Source organism: Stylophora pistillata, chromosome 2 (assembly GCF_964205215.1).
Source record: "Stylophora pistillata chromosome 2, jaStyPist1.2, whole genome shotgun sequence".
Classification (NCBI taxonomy): domain Eukaryota; kingdom Metazoa; phylum Cnidaria; class Anthozoa; order Scleractinia; family Pocilloporidae; genus Stylophora; species Stylophora pistillata.
In genome coordinates, this window is record NC_142520.1 from 28,040,153 (window position 1) to 28,061,814 (window position 21,662).

Genomic DNA, 21,662 nt, shown 5'->3' on the forward strand with positions numbered 1-21,662 from the left:
CATTTGCTAAAGAAAGCTCTTCCTGCTGATGTCTCACATGCTGGAGAACGTTTTGGAAAATGTGTTCCACAAAAATCAAGTGATTATATAATAAAAAAATTACATGAAACGAAAACTACACCACAAGCACCTCAGACAAAAAAGTAGCTATACAAGAGATGCCAAAGGTTGTGACAGAAAAAATTCCTGTAGTAACACCAATAAAAAAAAGAATTCCAAAAAGTAAAAAACAAGAAGATTCAATTGATATGATTCTAAATCGTTTAATAAGTGGTAGTGGTTTTGGACGTAAAATAATCTAACTTATAAATATAATGGCATTCAGATCAATGGTCAATCACATGCTAAAGTTGGTTATAAATTTAGTATCAACGAGCGAAGTAGTTTTTTCGACTGGTATAATGCTTATTTTGAGGTCCGATTCCAACCTCAAAAGCTAGATGGTACTGTTTGTGGAGCAGATCGTGCAACAGTAATAAATGGTTCTCATTCATCCATTCAGCAGATGATCATTAAACGTGGAGGTAAAATCGTTTACGATACTAATAATCTTCGCAAAGTTACAAATTTGAAGAATTTGCTTGAATACAGTGATGATTACTCAAGAAGTGTTGCTAAAAATAGTTTATGGTACCTTGATACACACCGTAGAATAGCCAATGCAAATCAAAAGATGGGATTTGAAGCTCGACGATTGTTGACAACTGGAAACAATAATGTGAACGTAAAAATTCCTCTAAACCGTTATTAATTTTTCGAAGAGCTTGAAAAAACCAGGAAAGATTTATTACTCGACGTTTCGGGGTCATCGTGACTCCATTATCAAGAGACTAGTTTAAAAACATGCAAATAAGGAAAGGTACAAGAATAGCATAAATTAGACTGAACGGCTTAAATAAAGACCTTGGCGCGGATGGAATCCGTTTGCACGTTCAGTGTTGGCTTACGCATGCGAATATACAACATTTCATTAACAAGGCAATCAAATTTGCCGTTACATTTCGTGATGACGTTGAATTGCTCGATCAAGCGTTCAGGCATTTCACTATTGTGCTGGAGGTGGTAGTGTTTGTAGATAGAAGATGATTTCCTAGTGTGCCCTTCTACGCGCTCGTGTAAGTGACCACGAGTATAGCCCACATACCCTGCATCACACAGGTTACATTTAAATTCATAAACGACACATTGTTGGTTAACAATAGGGGGCTTAATTTCGTGTTGCTTAAGCTGTTGATCGAGCTTAGGGCTAACGAACACTGGTTGGACAGTCACGCTTAACTTCGAGCTTAGACTGTTCAGTTGTTGTTTAACATGATTAGCTGACGACTGGTCCTTGAAGGGTAACACTAATCTCACAGTCTCCGATGGTACGTCTGGTGATGGACAGGGTTCTGCAGATGAAATCCTTCTCTCAACGAACCGCTTGATTGTAGTTTCAACCATTGGCTTTGGGTATTTCAAGTTATGAAAAGCCCCTCTAAGGCGGTCACATTCCTCGGAGAAGAAAGACCAGTTAGAAGATAATCGATAAGCGCGATCCACCATGGTGTTAACTAGGCTGCGCTTGTACTTAACGTCAACATGACTCTGGAAATGCAGAAGGAGACCCGTGTTGGTTCTTTTGATGTAGACCTTACTCTCAATCTTTGGTGCACGGTTAAGCAGTTCAGTTCCTAGAAAGGGAAGGGATCCTTCCCGTTCGACTTCCATGGTAAACTGGAGGGAGGGATGGGTAGAGTTAAGGGTGTCTAGAAACTGGCCAGCGGTCACCCTATCAGGCATTACGGTCAGGGTGTCATCGACGTACCTCCGGTAATAGCGCGGAAGTTGACCGTGTCGTTCGAGGTTTTCCTCAATCGAGCACATGAAGACGTTAGCCAGCAACGGTCCAAGGGGAGAACCCATAGCGACTCCATCTGTCTGCTCATATAAAGCACCGTCAAACTGGAAAAGCTGGTTTTTCGTAGCTGCTCGGAGGAGGTCGATTAGGTCCGCTTTAGAGATGTTCAAGCTGTGCGTCTCGTTGAACCAATCCTGGGCAAAGGCTTTTTCAGCTAAGATCTGTATTGTTTCCTCCAATGGTACATTTGTAAACAATGAGATGACGTCATAGGAAACTAAAATTTCGTCGTTCCTGATCTCGAAGCCTCGTACTTCATCAGCAAAGCGGAATGTGTCTGTCACTGTATATTGGTTGCACGACAGGGGTTTCAATTTGTCGTCAAGCACAATTACTCGCTAGCGAAATGGCTTGACGACAAATTGAAACCCCTGTCGTGCAACCAATATACAGTGACAGACACATTCCGCTTTGCTGATGAAGTACGAGGCTTCGAGATCAGGAACGACGAAATTTTAGTTTCCTATGACGTCATCTCATTGTTTACAAATGTACCATTGGAGGAAACAATACAGATCTTAGCTGAAAAAGCCTTTGCCCAGGATTGGTTCAACGAGACGCACAGCTTGAACATCTCTAAAGCGGACCTAATCGACCTCCTCCGAGCAGCTACGAAAAACCAGCTTTTCCAGTTTGACGGTGCTTTATATGAGCAGACAGATGGAGTCGCTATGGGTTCTCCCCTTGGACCGTTGCTGGCTAACGTCTTCATGTGCTCGATTGAGGAAAACCTCGAACGACACGGTCAACTTCCGCGCTATTACCGGAGGTACGTCGATGACACCCTGACCGTAATGCCTGATAGGGTGACCGCTGGCCAGTTTCTAGACACCCTTAACTCTACCCATCCCTCCCTCCAGTTTACCATGGAAGTCGAACGGGAAGGATCCCTTCCCTTTCTAGGAACTGAACTGCTTAACCGTGCACCAAAGATTGAGAGTAAGGTCTACATCAAAAGAACCAACACGGGTCTCCTTCTGCATTTCCAGAGTCATGTTGACGTTAAGTACAAGCGCAGCCTAGTTAACACCATGGTGGATCGCGCTTATCGATTATCTTCTAACTGGTCTTTCTTCTCCGAGGAATGTGACCGCCTTAGAGGGGTTTTTCATAACTTGAAATACCCAAAGCCAATGGTTGAAACTACAATCAAGCGGTTCGTTGAGAGAAGGATTTCATCTGCAGAACCCTGTCCATCACCAGACGTACCATCGGAGATTGTGAGATTAGTGTTACCCTTCAAGGACCAGTCGTCAGCTAATCATGTTAAACAACAACTGAACAGTCTAAGCTCGAAGTTAAGCGTGACTGTCCAACCAGTGTTCGTTAGCCCTAAGCTCGATCAACAGCTTAAGCAACACGAAATTAAGCCCCCTATTGTTAACCAACAATGTGTCGTTTATGAATTTAAATGTAACCTGTGTGATGCAGGGTATGTGGGCTATACTCGTGGTCACTTACACGAGCGCGTAGAAGGGCACACAAGGAAATCATCTTCTATCTACAAACACTACCACCTCCAGCACAATAGTGAAATGCCTGAACGCTTGATCGAGCAATTCAACGTCATCACGAAATGTAACGGCAAATTTGATTGCCTTGTTAATGAAATGTTGTATATTCGCATGCGTAAGCCAACACTGAACGTGCAAACGGATTCCATCCGCGCCAAGGTCTTTATTTAAGCCGTTCAGTCTAATTTATGCTATTCTTGTACCTTTCCTTATTTGCATGTTTTTAAACTAGTCTCTTGATAATGGAGTCACGATGACCCCGAAACGTCGAGTAATAAATCTTTCCTGGTTTTTTCTATGCCTTTGCTTTAGCAAATCCCTGCTGATGAAGAGCTTGAAGATCGTATATTACTTCCAATACAATTACAATTCACTTTAACACTACTAAGTGAGGCTTATCTTTGAAATTCTCGTTTAGAATATGGTTCAACTACATTTTATCCAGAAATTGAATGTGATACTGAATCTAAAATGAGAACATTTGATGATTTAATGAAATACACAGTGCGGCAGAATGATTATAATTCAGGAACACAGCTTAATCCAAGTAATTTTCATACTTTTTTCCGGAATCAGTTATTTCGATCTTGCTAACCAAAGTGAGAAAGTCACAAACAACCCTAAAAAGCTTATTTTTAGAAATAAACTGAATGCTCAAGCAGCTGCTAGTAGTGCTTACAGAGTTAATGCTGTTGTTCTGTATGATAAAGAAGTGATCATAAACCAAATAGGAAATGAATTATTGATTATCTAAATAGTTTAATTAAAAGACATTCATTTTAATGATTTTTTAAATTATATATTTCCTACAGTTTAAATTGTATAACATATTTCATATATGACACAGTTATTTGAAATCAACGTTTTATGGTCATTGATGTAATGCAGTAAATGGTTTGAACCCGGGGGTAACATGGGAAGGTGTAGGGTGTAGTCTGATCGTGCGGGTGAGTGTAGTCCTGAGAAGGACTGTTGTCGGTGGTAGTGACTGACGTTTCGACAACCTGTGCGGAAGTCATCATCAGAGTCAAGTGAATGATTGTTGTCAGTAGAATGTTCTTGTTCCAGTTCGTGTGAAATGATCGGTTGGTTTTGCCGTGATGTTATTGGCTGTAAGACTCAAGTGACGTAAGTCGGTCGTGATTGGTCTGTTTCGATCTGTCGGTAAAGTTAGGTCGTTCTTTTTCGGTCGTTTGAGATGTTTATGTCGTGAATGAGTCGTTTGTATGGAGCGGGTAGTTGTTGAGATCTGTTTAGGGGTCATTGATATATTCAGGTCATTGATGTATTCAGGTGTATTCAGGTCATTGAGGTATTCAGTAAATATGGTTGGATTGAACCTTTGAAAGACAAAAAGGGTCAATCTATAAGCCAAGCTTTTAAAACCATTTTAAAAGAGAGAAAACAACAGAGTTCTTATGGACTGACAAAGGTAAAGAATTCTACAATAAGCAAGTTGAAGAATTGTTGAATAAAAACAATGTTAAATTATATTCAACGGAAAATGAAGAGGAATAGTCTGTTGTTGGAGGTTGGAATCGTACAATCGAAAACAAGATGTGGAAACAGTTTACTATCCAAGGAAATACCCAATATCTTAACATTTTACCAAAAATACTGAGTCAGTATAATAATACCAAACATAATTAAAAAAAATGACACCTACTGAAGCATCTAATAAAGGAATGAAGGAATAGTCTATTTCAGTCTGTATGGTGACATCAATACATCAAAATAAAAACCAAAATACAAAATTGGTGATAAGGTTCGTATATCAAAATATAAAAGGCCTATGTTTGATTAAGGCTATACTCCAAATTAGACAGAAGAGATATTCATTATTGGCAAAATACAATACAAAAATCCAATTACCTATCGATTACGAGATTTAAACAATGAAGAAATCAAAGGCAGTTTCTATGAGCCTGAATTATTGAAGGCTAAACAAGAAATATTCAAAATCGATAAAGTAATAAAGAGAGATTATAAGAAAAAACGAGCTTTAGTTAAATGGAAAGATTATGATGATATTAACAGTTGGGTTCCTCTCAAGGATTTACAAGCTATTTAATTGATTTATTATAAATTTGGTGAGATATTTATAAAATTCGGTTTGAACCAGTTTGAAACAGTTTTGAATTTTTGATTAGTCAGCATTTTTGGAATTCTTGGAATTTTTAATGAGTCAACATATTTTTGAAATTTGGTGATTTTTTTGTTGACTCATTAAAAACAGAAACATCATTAATCATCGAACTGGAAGCATTTTAAAATTTTCCCATAGCTTTTATCAAGAAATTTGAAATTTTTTATTGACTCATCAAAAACTTTATTCAGCGAATAGGAAGCATATTGTATGCTTTTTTGTAAAATGGTCTGATATCCTCATTCACTATACTACTGACGGTTTTAAGAACCTTGTACGACTGATTTTTCCCGCTATTCAGGAGCTAGTGCTTCTTTCAAGCTTTGCTTGAATAAAGAAAAGGGAGGAGCTGGTTTTTTATGGGATTGACCTTATCCTTTGATAAATTTTTCAAAGGTGATACACAAAGCAATGCGACCATTGTTCCCTGACACACCACTAAGAAGTTATAACATTCTGAAATATTCTCAAAGAACTATCTCGATTACTCCATAAAAGTTTGCCTTACGGAAAGGAACATGATTTCTCATTCACACTATTTGAACTGATGGTCTCTCATTCATGTCTCTCGAACCATTAACGTGGCTCCCAAAGCTAGACACATAATTGCGCTTGGAGGACTTTTAAACATTAATATAAAACACTCACTAAAGCTCCGAGCACTCAAATAGGACTTATGTTAAAATAGCACATTTTGAAAAGATACTCACTCAAAAATGACATTTAAAGTTCCACAAAAGATTCTTATTATTTGCGATAAAATGAATAGTCGTTTATCTCACGATAAAGTCTCTTCGAATGTGGATCCCGACCTCGTGTCACTTTATAAACCACTCTGCTCAGTTGTGATCCGTTGGAGTTCCATAGCTTTGATAGCCACATTAGGAAGAAAGCTCTCCTCAGCGGTCCGCTCTTCTTCCCTGCTCTTCGGAATCCGTTCTTCTAAGATTTCTATTCTACTATTAATGTTTGCCTCTCTCTTCCTACGTGTGTAAAAATTGGGGATCGCAATCAATCAACTTCACTTTGTTCCAGAGCGGGCAGTGTTTGGTGTTGTGGGCGTATTCTAGATGGCGGAGGTCTATGTCATTGATAATTGGATATTCCAGCCATGCTCCTTATCCTTGCATAGTTCTGCCAGTCTCGCTGATGTAGCCTTTGCCATACCCACAGGGAATCTTGAAAACGACGCCATCCTGGTTAGCCGGGTCAACGGCATCTTTCGGCCACAGCGCATCGATGGATGCAGTTTTACAAGCAACTCAACAGAAACTGGATAATTACTTTAGCCTACCTACTTACATGTCGCTAACACCTTGTCAGTTCCGCTACCTTTTGCAAAAAGGAAACTGTTCACACTGTTTCAAGTCAGGCTCTGTGCTACGATAAAACAAAGTGCAGTCAAAAGATGCCGTTGACCCGGCAGAAATATAAAAACAGGGCTGGTGAGAGAAGGAACTCGCATAAGTGTTTATGAAATGGCGAAAAACACCACTCACAGCTTTCGAATTCCAAACAATCATAACTGAACAGAACATTTTATAAGCAAATGTGTGCAGAGTCGACCTTATCACCTGAATTAGACGTGCAGTCAGATGCATTCGAAAGGTCGCAATCCATATCTGAAGTGACTTCATCGTTGGATAAAATCTTATTAAACGTTTTGTTGTGTAGTATCGATAAGTCTTCTTAACGAGTTGTGCCGTATTTTTGACGAGTCCGTAAGGCGAGTCAAAATACAAACAATGATTAAAAATACTCAGTGATACTACACAACAAAAAATCTAATGAGGAATGTGTTATCCAACACACCAAATTGTTACTTCAGTGCGGGCGAATGTGTAACCGATTCTCTGCAGTACAAATACTGCGAGATATTTGTACCCGTTTTGGGCGTTATTTGTACTCTACGAAGCATTATCGGATATTAAATACGACTATTATGTATTCAGTACGACGGAAAACCTGCAGCTATTTTACCATAATCGTGTTTTTAAAGACACGTCTCCCTTAAATTTGCACACATCCACTCATTAGTTATGAATTCTTAAGATGTTTAAAGATGAACAAGATTAGCAAACTTATGGCTTCTTCACAAATCGAATCTAATTCTAGATTGGATGCATCTAATAAAGAAGTCGAGTGTCTTTGCACCCTAGCCACAGTTCAAGATTGTAGACAGCATTACAGCACCTTAACATTGATAGAGAAATGGACGGAAACGCCGAGAGACAATTCAAGACAGTAATCGAGTACCACCAACGTTGTCTAGAAAATGCTAAGAAGGTGGGTGATACGAATAATCAGGGAAAAACCTATTGCAATCTAGGCAACATTTACCATGGCGTTAGAAGGTACAAAATAGCCATACAGTACCATCTACGTGCTCTAGAAATTGCCCAAAAAATGGGGGAAAAGATCGATGAAGGAAGATGTTACTGCAATCTCGGCAGGGCTTATCGTGGTTTAGGACGGTTCAAAACAGCAATCGAGCACCATCAACATCATCTAGCGATCGCCAAAGAAGTGGGAGACGCCGCCGGTGAGGCAATCAGTTATGGCAATCTCGGCTGCGCCTATCATGGTCTAGGAGAGTTCAAATTAGCAATCGAGTACCATCAAATCCATCTAGAAATTTCCAAAGAGGTAGGAGATAAGGTTGGAGAAGGAATCGCTTATTGCAGACTCGGCAAGGCTTATCGTGGTCTTGGAAAGTTTCAAACAGCAATCGATTGCCATCGACGTCATCTTCAAATTGCCGATGAAGTGGGAGACAAGGCCGGAGAGGGAATTAGCTATGGCAATATTGGCTGCGCCTGTCAAGGTTTAGGGCTATTCAAAACAGCAATTAAATACCATCATAGTCATCTAAAAATCTCCCAAGAAGTTGGAGACAAAGCTGGAGCAGGAGTCAGCTATGGTAATCTAGGCAACGCTTATCATAGTCTAGGAGAGTTTAAAACAGCACTCAGTAACCATCAGCGTCATTTAGAAATTGCCAAAGAAGTAGGAGATAGGGCTAGAGAGGGCATCAGTTATGGAAGCATCGGCTGTGCTTATCATGGTCAAGGAGAGCTCAAAACAGCGATCGAATATCATCAACATCATTTTAAAATTGCTGAAGAATTTGGAGACTGGCTTGGCACGGGAATTTGCTATGGAAATATTGGTTGTACTTATTATGGTATGGGACAGTTTAAAACAGCAATCGAGTATTACCAACGTCATCGAGCAATTGCCGAACAGGTGGGGGACAAGGCTGGAGAAGTAGCCAGCCATGGCAATATAGGCAACGTTTATCATAGTCTAGGACGGTTCAAAGAAGCAATCGAGCGCCACCAATATGCTATACAAATTTCCCAAAATATGAGAGATAAGGCCGGAGAGGGAACGAGCTATGGCAATCTCGGCAAAACTTATCATAGCATGGGAGATTTTAAAACAGCAATCGAATGCCACGAACGTCATCTAGATATTTCCAAAGATATGGGAGATAAGGTCAGTGAAGGAATCAGCTACGGCAATCTCGGCAAAAGTTATCATGGTCTGGGACAATTCAAAACAGCGATAAAGCACCATAGAAGTCAGCTAGAAATTTCCAAAGAAGTAGAAGACAAAGCCGGAATAAGAGTCAGTTATGGCAATCTCGGCACCACTTTTTGTAGCCTCGGACGGCTCAGAACAGCACTCGAGTACCATCAACGTGAATTAGAAATTGCTATAGAAGTGAGAGACAAGGCTGGAGCGGGAAGGAGTTATAACCATCTCGGCAATACTTATTGTAGTCTAGGACACTTCAAAACAGCACTCGGGTACTATCAACGTAATCTAGAAATTACCAGACAAGCGGGTGCCAAGAATGGAGAGGGAGAGAGTTATGGAAATCTCGGCAAAGCATATCACTGCCTAGGACAGTTCAGAAAGGCAATCGGCTACCATCAACGTCATCTACAAATTGCCAAAGAAGTGGGTACCAAGACCGGAGAGGGAGAGAGTTACGGAGATCTCGGCAAAGCATATCACGGCCTAGGACAGTTCAAAACAGCAATCGACTACCATCAACGTCATCTAGAAATTTCCAAAGAAGTGGGTACCAAGACCGGAGAGGGAGAGAGCTACGGAAATCTCGGCAAAGCATATAACCGCCTAGGACAGTTCAAAACAGCAATCGACTACCATCAACGTCATCTACAAATTACTAAAGAAGTGGGAGACAAGGCCGGAGAGGGAGGAAGTTATGGCAATCTCGGCAACACTTATCAAGGTCTAGGACAGTTCAAAAAAGCAATCGACTACCATCAACGTCATCTAGAAATTTCCAAAGAAGTTGGTACTAAGACCGGAGAGGGAGAGAGCTACGGAAATCTCGGCAAAGCATATAACCGCCTAGGACAGTTCAAAACAGCAATCGACTACCATCAACGTCATCTAGAAATTGCTAAAGAAGTGGGAGACAAGGCCGGAGAGGGAGGAAGTTATGGCAATCTCGGCAACACTTATCAAGGTCTAGGACAGTTCAAAACAGCAATCGACTACCATCAACGTCATCTAGAGATTGCTAAAGAAGTGGGAGACAAGGCCGGAGAGGGAGGAAGCTATGGCAATCTCGGCAACGCTTATCAAGGTCTAGGACAGTTCAAAAAAGCAATCGACTACCATCAACGTCATCTAGAAATTTCCAAAGAAGTGGGTACCAAGACCGGAGAGGGAGAGAGCTACGGAAATCTCGGCAAAGCATATAACCGCCTAGGACAGTTCAAAACAGCAATCGACTACCATCAACGTCATCTAGAAATTGCTAAAGAAGTGGGAGACAAGGCCGGAGAGGGAGGAAGTTATGGCAATCTCGGCAACGCTTATCAAGGTCTAGGACGGTTCAAAACAGCAATCGACTACCATCGACGTCATCTAGAAATTGCTAAAGAAGTGGGAGACAAGGCCGGAGAGGGAAGAAGTTATGGCAATCTCGGCATAGCTTACTGTAGCGTAGGACAGTTCAAAACAGCAATAGACTACCATCAACGTCATCTAGAAATTGCTAAAGAAGTGGGAGACAAGGCCGGAGAGGGAAGAAGTTATGGCAATCTTGGCATAGCTTATGGTAGCGTAGGACAGTTCAAAACAGCAATCGACTACCATCAACGTGATCTAGCAATTGCTAAAGAAGTGGGAGACAAGGACGGAGAGGGAAGAAGTTATGGCAATCTCGGAAGTATTCATCTCCGTCAAAAAAAGTTTATGAAAGCAATCGAGTGTTTCCGATGTCACCTAGAAATTGCTAAAGAAGTAGGAGACAGGGCTGCAGAGGCATGCTCACTCTGTTCACTGGGAAGAAGTTTTGAGTGTCAAGGAAATTTTACGATGGCTTCTCACTGCTTTAAATCTAGTGTAGAGGTGTATGATGACATCAGGGCTAGTCTCCAATTCAAAGATCAGTGGAAGATTTGTTATCGTGATCAGCACTGTGCGGCATACAAAGGTTTGTGGCGTATAAATCTAAATCAAGGTGAAGTTGTAAAGGCTCTTCTTGCCGCAGAAAATGGACGTGCCCAAGCTTTAAGAGATCTCATGAATACAAAATATCAGCAGTCTTATTCTTCAAGGAGCACCCATTCGTGCCTTTCTCTGAGTTTCGTTCCACCTAGCACAGTTTTTATAGCTATTAGTGGACCTTACCTTTACTTCTGGGTTTTCCTTAGTAAACATAATATCCATATGAGAAAGGTACACGTGAACAATTATAAGTATGAGGATGAATTGGAATTTTTCATCCAGCAACTCAACAAAGCTGCCCTTAAGGATATGGGAAAAAGAGGTTCTCTTACATGTAGAGATCCTTCACCTGATGCGCCAAAAGAGGGGGAAGTGGGGAACGATATGGTTCGAATTGATGTGAGAAGCTCTCAATCAAGTGCTCTACAGAAGCTGCATGACATCATTATATCTCCTATTGCTGGTCTGATCAATGGCAACGAGCTTACATTTCTTCCAGAGGGACCTTTTTTCCTCGTACCTTATGCAGCATTGGAGGATTCGACGTCAACATATCTGAGTGATTCTTTCAGAATTCGTTTGCTTCCGTCCCTGACAACCTTACAACAAATAAATGATTGCCCATCTGATTTTCACGTGAAGAGTGGTGCATTGCTTGTTGGCGATCCATGTTTCAAAGATATCATCTACCAGAAAAAACCGTTGGTGCAACTTCCGGGAGCAAGGAAAGAAGTGGAGATGATCGGACGCATGCTAAATATCTCCCCCCTCACTGGAGGAATGGCAACAAAACATGAAGTTTTAAAACGCCTGTCATCGGTGGCGTTAGTACACATTGCAGCGCACGGTAAAATGGAAACTGGAGAAATTATCCTGGCACCAAACACGGTAAGAGAAGACGCTCAGCCTCAAGAGAAAGACTATCTAATGACGGTGGAAGATGTTCTAGAAGCTGGGCTACGGGCACGACTGGTTGTACTAAGTTGTTGTTACAGCGGTCGTGGGGAGGTTATGGCTGAGGGTGTGGTCGGCATCGCGCGAGCATTTTTGGGTGCCGGCGCTAGATCTGTTGTGGTAACTTTGTGGGCGATTGACGGCGAGGGAACTCTGGAGTTCATGAGTTTCTTCTATGATGCACTCGTTCAGGGCAAGAAGGCAAGTGAAGCTCTCAATCAGGCCATGAAGTGTATGAGAGAAACTAAGAACTTCAAGGAGGTCAAGTACTGGGCACCATTTACACTCGTTGGTGATGACGTCAGCCTGGATTTCGAGGAAATTCAGATGCTTAACCAGGTAAATACTATGTTTATAGCTTTTTTTTATAAATTACAAGTGACTTTAAATCAAAGTTATAGCTTTATCCGGGAGTATCGATATCTATCTTGTTATTTTGCTTTTAATCGTGTTAGGAATTTCTCTTTTTGCTCGATCGATTGCGATGCAATTCAAAGTTGACACATTTAAGATGATACCCTTTATAAAAAATCCCGTTGTGCATTGTATCGTTTCACGTTGTAAAGCCAAAGAATAAACTTAAAGACAACTCAGCGTTCCTCTCTAAATTTTGGATTCTTTCTTTTCTCAGTTAAAGCAGTAAGCATTGGGACTGCATCAGAAAGGGAACGAAACGCAAAATTAACGGCTTCCTACAAACGTTTACATTTGGAAAGGAAACCAGCACAGCACCAATGAAATATTTTGTAAAGAGTCTTCTTTTCAAATCAGAGAGAACCTGAAACAAGCATAGCTAAATTTGGAAAGAGTCGTGAAGGATTTTCATTTACTCAAAAGTTTATTTTCTCTTGCGTGAACTGCTCTTACGAGCTTAAAAGAACTTTGGACACTCAAAAGGAAAAGGACTTTGGATTGTTTCTTTTTTTAATCTTTGATATATTGCTCAAACTAATTTTAACGCGTTTTTTAATGTGACGACTTCAAATTATCATGACTAACTGTATAACAAATTGCTTTTTCAATATGAGAAGAATGAAGGTGATACCTACAAACAAGATTTCGGGTACTACATCTACGTTAGAGTTAAAACGTCTCGCAAACGTTTTCTACTTTTTAAAGGAGTTTTTGTTAGTCGGCTTTTACCTTGTAGTTGTTAAAAAGCTATCAAAGCCATATGCATGTCGAGAGAGTTTCCATAGAATTTGGAGAATATTCAGTTTTCCGATTGCTCGATTATTTTAGTTTCAGTCGAATGGAAATTGTGTGATAAACTTTTAGAAGAGTTTTGCCTAGTTATAAGTGATCGATGTTATTTTGTGTCGCAGAAACATTGTATTTTTCTCTTTAATTTTGGACTTAAAATGACAGATTCTAACGTTTGTGGCCATTATTTAACATTAGTATTACGATGGATTTAGCAGATTTTTCCTTTGCCCTTGAATATGAACGCCTGTTATTTTTGTACAAACAATAAGATAAAATTTAAGTGATCGTATTTCTGAAACTTTCACCTCTCATCTTTGTAAAAACTAAAATTTTTTTTCCAATCGTCTCTGGGATTTTCCGAGGTTAAAATATCTTCAAAACCGACGTTTCGATCATTTTTACTGGTCTTCCTCAGGCTGTTTAAAAGGTTTTTCAATATGGAGGATTGTTTAGTCTTTCGGTTTTGAAGATACTTTAACCCCGGAAAATCCCAGAAATGATTCGACAAAATTTAAGTATGCTGTTAAAACTAATCGCACAGTAGCAAATGAGAATTAATAAAAGTTGTAACTTTTGCTTTACTGGCCAGGTTCAAATTGTGTATAATAGGAATCTACAAGTAAAGAAACTCAGAAGTTGCAAGGAAGTTGGAGGCAAATGATGAAAATAGTCACTCCTATTGGGTTGTTTACCTACCTACTACAAAAATATTTGAAAAAATTGGACAAGCCGTAAGTTTCGAATTTTGTTTGAAGGGAGGGGTAAGTCGAAGAAATGAAAATAAAAAAGTTAAGAAATGTCTCATAACCTGTGGGGCACATTCGATAAGAACCTTTGCCCAAAAATTTTGAATTGTTTTATTGACTGAGAGATAAACTTCGATATTTTCTGATTTTATAACCGCTACAGAAGTTTCCTCGGCACCCTTTCCTTAGGATGTCGAGTGACGTGCTTAGTTTGCGCGTTACATGATAGAAATGAAGTTTTAGCATAATTCGTTGAAATTTTGATTGGACCCAAAAGGCGAGAAAAGTAATATTTTTTAACGGCAGGATGTGGTGTAATAATCTCTTTCTGGAAAGCGTCCTCCGCAACGGGGTAGCCCAGGGAAAGACACACTAAGAAAAGTATTTGCGGTTCCTCGTCTATTAAAATGATTTCAAAGCCTAAGATCCAAACTGAGCTAAAGACAGAATGCGAAAGAAAACTGAACTAAAGAAGATGTAGGGGATATGTGGAATTTGAAATTTAAAATGGTTTTAGAAGATGACGCTTCCAATTCGAGTTTGGGAGTGTTTATTTTTGAGGGCCGGGGAACAAAAACCAAAAATTCTTGGAGAAAGAATGAATCTGGAACAGACAGGTGTGAGGAGAACACAGGCACTGCACATTCCTGCTATGCTGAAGCAGAGATGTCAAGTGAAACTGACCGTAGAAAGATAAAAAGATTCAAAGCAGCTGTAAATCATGATCATTTGAGATATCAACCGAAGTAAAAGCGAGCATCGCTGAGTTTCCTTTGCTTTTAAACGACAGTGAACCTGACCGAAAATGACATTATTACCTTGACCTGGGAGCAGGCCCACTTCAAGTTAGCGCTTAGCAAGAGCGTAACTTCGGCCGTAAGAAAGAATTAGGACTACAGCAACGTAAGCCGGCGAGATGTTTGCCGGGAAGTCTAGCACTGATTAGTGCCAAACCTGTGGCAAACCTTTTCCTGACTCGTCTCAAATCCTCCGAGAAACACTTGTCCTTCAGTGCTGATAATGAGAGCCTGGCCACAGGATGTTATCACTTACAAACTGTCGGTGGACGTGGATCAAAGGCTTGGGTACCAGTTTTAACTGAGACACTGTCTTAAAAGAGGCACAGTCAGTAAATATGATCATCAAAATCACGGAAACAGCCAAAAAATCGATTTCGCTCATACTTTCTATATTGATAGACCCTTGTACCAAAACAACCAAAACAGGGTTAGTTTTTTCTAATCTTTTTTTATTTTGAGAGTAATTAAATAAAAACGGTCGAGTGAGGATCGAGCCAAATTTCGATATCGAAATATCGAGATTCTGTCATGTTCATGGCTTGCCAGCGTAGGTCGAAAACTACCTGTGAATTTTTCTATACATTAACATTATAGTTAGGGCCTTGAATAATTCATTGATGACATGAAAAGCAGTTATGTTCTCGTTATAAATATTTTATGAATTTTTTTCTCGATGACACCCTGCGGCTGTTTTTCAATAGCTCTATGGTACCCTAAAACAACTGCCAAAAACGCTTGTTAGTACGCAAAGAAGAACCCAATAACTATGTTGCAGATACAGTTTAAGGATAGACGTTTTCAGATATACTTTCAATTTTTTGGGATAAACTTTTGTTTTGCAGTAACCCTTGTTTGAAGTTTGCTTATTTTCGAGATTTGCTGCAGCCGCCATAATGAAGTTTCAACTAACTTGGCCATCAAGAAACAATTGATCACATGTCGAAAAGTACATTTGAAGCTAAAACATGATAAGGTAACTTAAGATAAGACTTGGTTTTTGTTTCTTATCTAGAAAATTAATCAAATTGGTGGTAAACTCTGGCAGATTTTTACTTGTTGTCAGTTTGTTTACACAAGATATTTGGTGACTACTGTACCAAAAAGTTGCGTTTTGTTGATACCTTCGGTTTCGGTTGCAAATCTACTTTCTGGGCATTTAAGTTAGTAGTTTTACTTTTCAGAATGTACAATCTACGAAAACTGCGGCTTTTCCATGCCAAACACTGATCAAATAATAAATAATTTAAACTATGTAGCGTGTGAAACAACCTGTGTCTATAATGTATCCGTCGGCAGACCGTCGGCACGCATGTTTGATGACAGCTACCGATATTTAATTGAACATTATAATAGTAATAGTAGTTGGGGATTTCTTCAGTATTACATATTCTATTTATAAATCGGGTTCGAAGTGACGGTTAATTAATGATGAATTATACATCATAGTAGTTATAGTAGTTGGGGATTTCTTACTGCGCATTTTCGGGTTGGAAGCGATGGGTCATAAATCATATATTGTAAAGTTTACGATTTTCATTCATTTTATGATATGTTATAACATATTATTTGGTATTCAGCACGTGCACGTTCTTACGAGCTTTGTCGTAAGCTCTTTTGTGTTCAACGTGACTAAATAAACTTACTTACTTACTTACGCTTGTCCAAAGATCAGTATCACTGGCATGAGGAAGTTCGCTGATTTAAACCTTATTAATATTTTAAAAAGCAGGATATGTCCAAGTTTTATTCATTTAGTTATGTCTGCAAGGTTTATCTGAACGTAATCGTACGTATCCTACTCCAGTAACAGTTCTTTTCGTCTGGTTGCGTGACACTGTGAAGTGTGAATTTTGGAGTTGTCAAATTCAATTTTCTCTGCGAACTTTTCAGAAAATTGTCTTATAAGATTGCGTCATTGAAACAAAAAACCTTTCTCAAGCATCGCTTTTACGTTTTTATTGATGGTCGAGAGAATGTGGACCTGATCCAAGATGGGAGAATCAATCTCGTCAGGGACTCCCCCTCGTATCTTGCAACAGGAATATTACATGCCATAAAAAAACAGTTGAAGATTATTGGATGTATATGTGCACGATCCTTCGCAGTAAAGCACTATTTAAGCAATAGTGAAAATCAGACCTGAAAAAAATTCAGGCCTGTACGGGATTCGAACCACTGACCTCTGCGATACTAGTGCAGCGCTCTACCAATTGAGCTAACAAGCCAACTGGGAGCAGTCCATCAAATTAATTCGACATAAACCCGTAGATGATAAATCAAACAACAAACATATGAAATACATATATATGAACTGCGGTTATGAAACGTATATGTGCACGATCCTTCGCAGTAAAGCACTATTTAAGCAATAGTGAAAATCAGACCTGAAAAAAATTCAGGCCTGTACGGGATTCGAACCACTGACCTCTGCGATACTAGTGCAGCGCTCTACCAATTGAGCTAACAAGCCAACTGGGAGCAGGCCATCATATTAATTCGACATAAACCCGTAGATGATAAATCAAACAACAAAGTTGTTTGATTTATCATCTACGGGTTTATGTAATACACTAGTAACGCAGAGGTCAGTGGTTCGAATCCCGTACAGGCCTGAATTTTTTTCAGGTCTGATTTTCACTATTGCTTAAATAGTGCTTTACTGCGAAGGATCGTGCACATATACGTTTCATAACCGCAGTTCATATATATGTATTTCATATGTTTGTTGTTTGATTATTGGATGTGACACGGAAATTGAGGTTATTTTAGCAAGGAGTACTCTCTGATGTTTTCGTAGTAACACGCTTTGCCTGTTCAAGCGTCAATAGTGTTACAAAATTTCCCAGACACTGTAGAACAAATGATGGCCATGTTCTTGTCATGGCAAGGGTTATTATAGCAATCTTTTATGAAATTCCAAACGAACAAATAAGTGAGGTTCTGAAAAAATTATTTGGGCGTATGCCAAAAAAGAATTAAGGCGATCTGCTAAATAATACTTCCATAATATCTCTTCCTTATTTTATGTTGAAGAGTAGCTTTAATTTTGTTGATGAAAATGTCTCCGTGAGAATCTAATCTATCTTACACTAAGGGTGTTTTTGGGTTACCGTATTGCATAGTAATCTACTGTCAGTAAACGACCACCAAGGAGTGAATATCGTTTACACCATAATATACGTTAATATCAACTGATAAAAGGACAGCAGTATTGAAACTTATTCAAACAGTATTCAAACTTTAGGTACTGGAAAGTACTGAAAACCAGTGCAAGCCATGACGCTTGACGAGAAGAGTCTATTTATTTACATTTCTGTTTGTGTTGATAGAATTTTGTGCCCCAAAGGGGCAATTACCCCTACGCGCAATGGTTGAACGGTTTGGACAGAGTTTTGTAGCCGGCCGTGTCCACTTTCACCCGTGTTCGGATCTCGCAGATGAGAAGTTGGAACAAGGATGAAGTGTATTTCACTGGCGAGGACACGGAAAATCATCATCCGTACAAAATACAATTGTTGGCAGTCAATTTTTCTTTGTTATTCTATTTACTTTTTGTTTTATATAGAATCAAAACGAATTTGGCTGGTTTATATAAGCTATTCAAACGTTATTAGTTTAAGCATATCAAACATTTGAATTTTATTCAAACGCTAATAGTATCAAGTAATTAATTCTCTCTATAAGAGCTATAATTTATTTCCAGTTTATAATATTACGTGACCTCACTAATGCCAGATCAGGAGCCACGCCTCTAAGGATGGTCGAAAAATGGAAAAGACGCGGTGGAATTGACGCTAAAGTGTGGGCTTTTATGGTACACTGTAAAAGTAAGAAAATAAATGGGTTTAGATGGAAACGAAGTTGCTTTATGGTGATTTCTTTTTGTTCAAATTCAAACTGCCAAAAATCCTAACTACGTGTCCACGTCTATGAATAATTGGCAATATGTTGATCATTACGTGATATTCTTGTTGCTTGTCGAGAGATAGGTAGCCTTTCCTGAGCAGGTCAAGCAAAAAGCAAATCTTTGGGACTATAAAATTCAACTTTAGAATGTCACTATGTTTAAAAAAACTTGGGCTCATTCTTTGCACGCAATTAATATGTGGGTCTTTTAAAAATTACTTCTCCCAACATTAAAAAGAGTGCAGTCACGGCTTCGATGATGCCTGTTACTCAATTGCGTGACAGATCAGACAAGTGATCGAACCGCGTTGAACGGTCCTCGATTGTTGCAATGTATAAGGTGTTTTTACGTCTACCAGTGCAACACCGAAAAGTGTTCTGATAGGAAACGTCACCAAAATGAAGCCGACTTACTTAGCAAAGGTCGCTTGTGAAAAGGAGAAAGCAGAATTTAGCACAAAACAAACTAACATGTCATGACGAGCCAAACACGTAAAGACGAGGTCAAGGGGAGAGTCACAGTAGATTTTGTAAACGTTTCTCGACGCATTTCTGTTAAGTGTACCTCTACATTTTGCTCTGATGCATATTTAAATTATTCCATCTATTTTGCTTCGCTTAACAATTTAGAGGAGCTTTACATTGGAAACTTTTCATTGCAACCATGTGAAGTGTTAATTACTTCAAAATGGCGGATATTGAAAATTGGCTTACTTCAGGAATGTCTTGTTATACAGATACAAAAGATTCCAGGGAAATAAAACGGTAGAAAGTTGAAGCTATCCTTGAACCTGGCTCAGCAGATTTCCTGGTCGATTTCATTGCGTACCGCGGGCATTTTTGGCACGTTTGTTTGAAGTACCAACGAATCTATTTCAGAGCAGCTGTAGGTACACTTGAAAAAAAAAAAAAACATATTTTATTTTTAAGGAAAGGTTATGAGTTGGTTGTGCTGCCAATCAATTGCAGAAGCATCAGACGAATAGGATTAGTGTGAAACTAATTTAAAACTCACGATGAACTGACTCGACAGCGCCACGAATTATGACAATTTCAAAGGTTTTGTTGAAGAAAATATTGTAAACCGTTTTAAGTAGATTTCTCCTATACAAGCGAGAATTTTAACAAACAGGCATTGCTGTCATATGTATGGGACTAAAGCCTACCAATGGACAAAGTATGGGCGAAATTGAATTTTGAGCTGTGTCGGCGATTTCTCTAATTTTTACTGACATTTACTCTTAAAAGGTGGATAGCTTTCCACAGATCACCAAATACTATCAACGTGTAGTACACTTGAAGTTCTTACAGACGGGAGGAAGAAAGGTTTGTTCACTACCTTTTTCGGAGAAACCTTTTGAAAATCTGTGAGACGTTTCTTTTCTCTCGCGAAAATAATTTCCTTTGTGTCATACACAAAGAACAGTTTGTACTTTTATTTTTTTTCACTACAAAGTGTCTGCTCTTCGATTTAATTAACCCCCAGCATTCCTTAGGCAGATGATAAATCACACTTGGTGGCATCTTAAGACAGCGCTTTTTTTGCGTTTAGAAACTCTGCATACTTTGTCTAACACAGCGGTCGACAGGCAACAAACATACAGGAAGTTCACGAACTGTGTATTGTTATGATTGACAAACGAGACGAGAAACGATCAGAAAAGGAGTATGAAACTAAAGAGAATATTATCGTTGTCACTCTGTAATCATACACATTATGACTAACTGCACGGTAAGGAAAATAATTTGGTTTTATCAATTGAGATGGTAATGCAAAGTGGCCTCCTTAAACAGTTTAAAAGCTGACGTTTCGAGCGTTAGCCCTTCGTTAGAGCAAATGACGAAGGGCTAACTATCAATGATCGAAACGTCAGCTTTTCAACTCTTTACGGACTCCGAGGCCATCTCACATCATCAACTCAGTTGATAAAACCAAATAACCTTGTTACTCACACCGACACAGCACAACAGTTTCTTTAGCAAGTTATCCCCTTTGAGCATGAGGAGTTAACGCCATTTAACAATTGGTTCATGCTTTAGTATGCACCATGATCGAGTTATGGAGCACGTCGGAAGTTTGGAGAGCACGAAAGAAGCGTAAGAATGAGTTGCCAGAGGCAATAGCCGAGGGAAACTCTAGCTTCTTGAGTGCTCTCCAAACTTCCCACGTGCTCCATAACTCGATAGTGCACAGCTAAAAGCATGGACCAATTGTTTTAGAACATAGCCGGTGGAATTGTGCATCAAACCCGACGCAAAAATCTTTTGTTGTTAGCCATAGCCTAAGGATGTGAATATATATGTTTAAGTATGTATAGTTTCTTAACACACGATTATCCTAAGTGGAACGTTTTTATTATATTTGTATATTTTTATTATTAAGATTTTCAAATTATTTTAACCATGAATTTTGTTTCTTGTATATTATACACGTAATTCAGTCTTCGGATTGCGAGGTGTTTCTTTTTAATAAACGAGTTATCCATCCATATACGGGGAACAAAATCAAGTGAAGCGAATCGTGACGGCGCTGATGCCGAGTCTCCTTTCCCGTTGTTTTTCTCTTTTTCTGCCTCATTTAAAAACTTTAGCCCAAGGGAAAAGGTCAGAAAATTTTCTTCGTTTTGGGACAAGTGGGCCGAGTCTCTGTTTGAAGCCATTATTTCGCGAAATATGTTATTTTTCTCCGCGCTAACAGTGGCCACTCGCGCGAAAAAAAGAAATTCTGGCGCAGCGACCTGCTCACGCTATCAGCGTGCACTATCGGGATTTTTAGCACGCTTACGTATACTGAATTTGATTGCGCGGCTCTGCTAGCTATGTTCTAATGCAGTGTGGGTCATTTTGTCGGGATCAGTAATGTGTATGTTTGGAAATACTGTTTTTGGAGACAAGGTCATAACGACACATAAATTCGAAATAGTCATATCTATCATCTTCATCTATAGAGTCTTTTAATTGTTGTAGACCGACTTTATCACAAAGAAAAATATTACT

The 21,662-nt window shown here is 39.3% G+C and overlaps 2 protein-coding genes and 1 pseudogene across 2 annotated transcripts; 2 read left to right on the forward strand and 1 right to left on the reverse strand.

The window, feature by feature from the left end:
• Positions 1 to 770: 770 nt before the first annotated feature.
• LOC148738164 (uncharacterized) lies at positions 771 to 2,200 on the reverse strand. Its single transcript, XM_088751104.1, has one exon. The coding sequence runs from the start codon at positions 1,903 to 1,905 to the stop codon at positions 892 to 894; it is 1,014 nt and encodes a 337-aa protein (XP_088607230.1). The 5' UTR covers positions 1,906 to 2,200; the 3' UTR covers positions 771 to 891.
• A 165-nt stretch (positions 2,201 to 2,365) lies between these two features.
• Positions 2,366 to 3,738, forward strand: LOC148738165 (uncharacterized; annotated as a pseudogene).
• Positions 3,739 to 7,681: 3,943 nt separating this feature from the next.
• Positions 7,682 to 13,794, forward strand: LOC148738166 (uncharacterized). Its single transcript, XM_088750149.1, has 2 exons — positions 7,682 to 12,346; positions 12,639 to 13,794. The coding sequence occupies exons 1-2, from the start codon at positions 7,772 to 7,774 to the stop codon at positions 12,648 to 12,650; spliced, it is 4,587 nt and encodes a 1,528-aa protein (XP_088606275.1). The 5' UTR covers positions 7,682 to 7,771; the 3' UTR covers positions 12,651 to 13,794.
• The last annotated feature ends 7,868 nt before the right edge of the window (positions 13,795 to 21,662 follow it).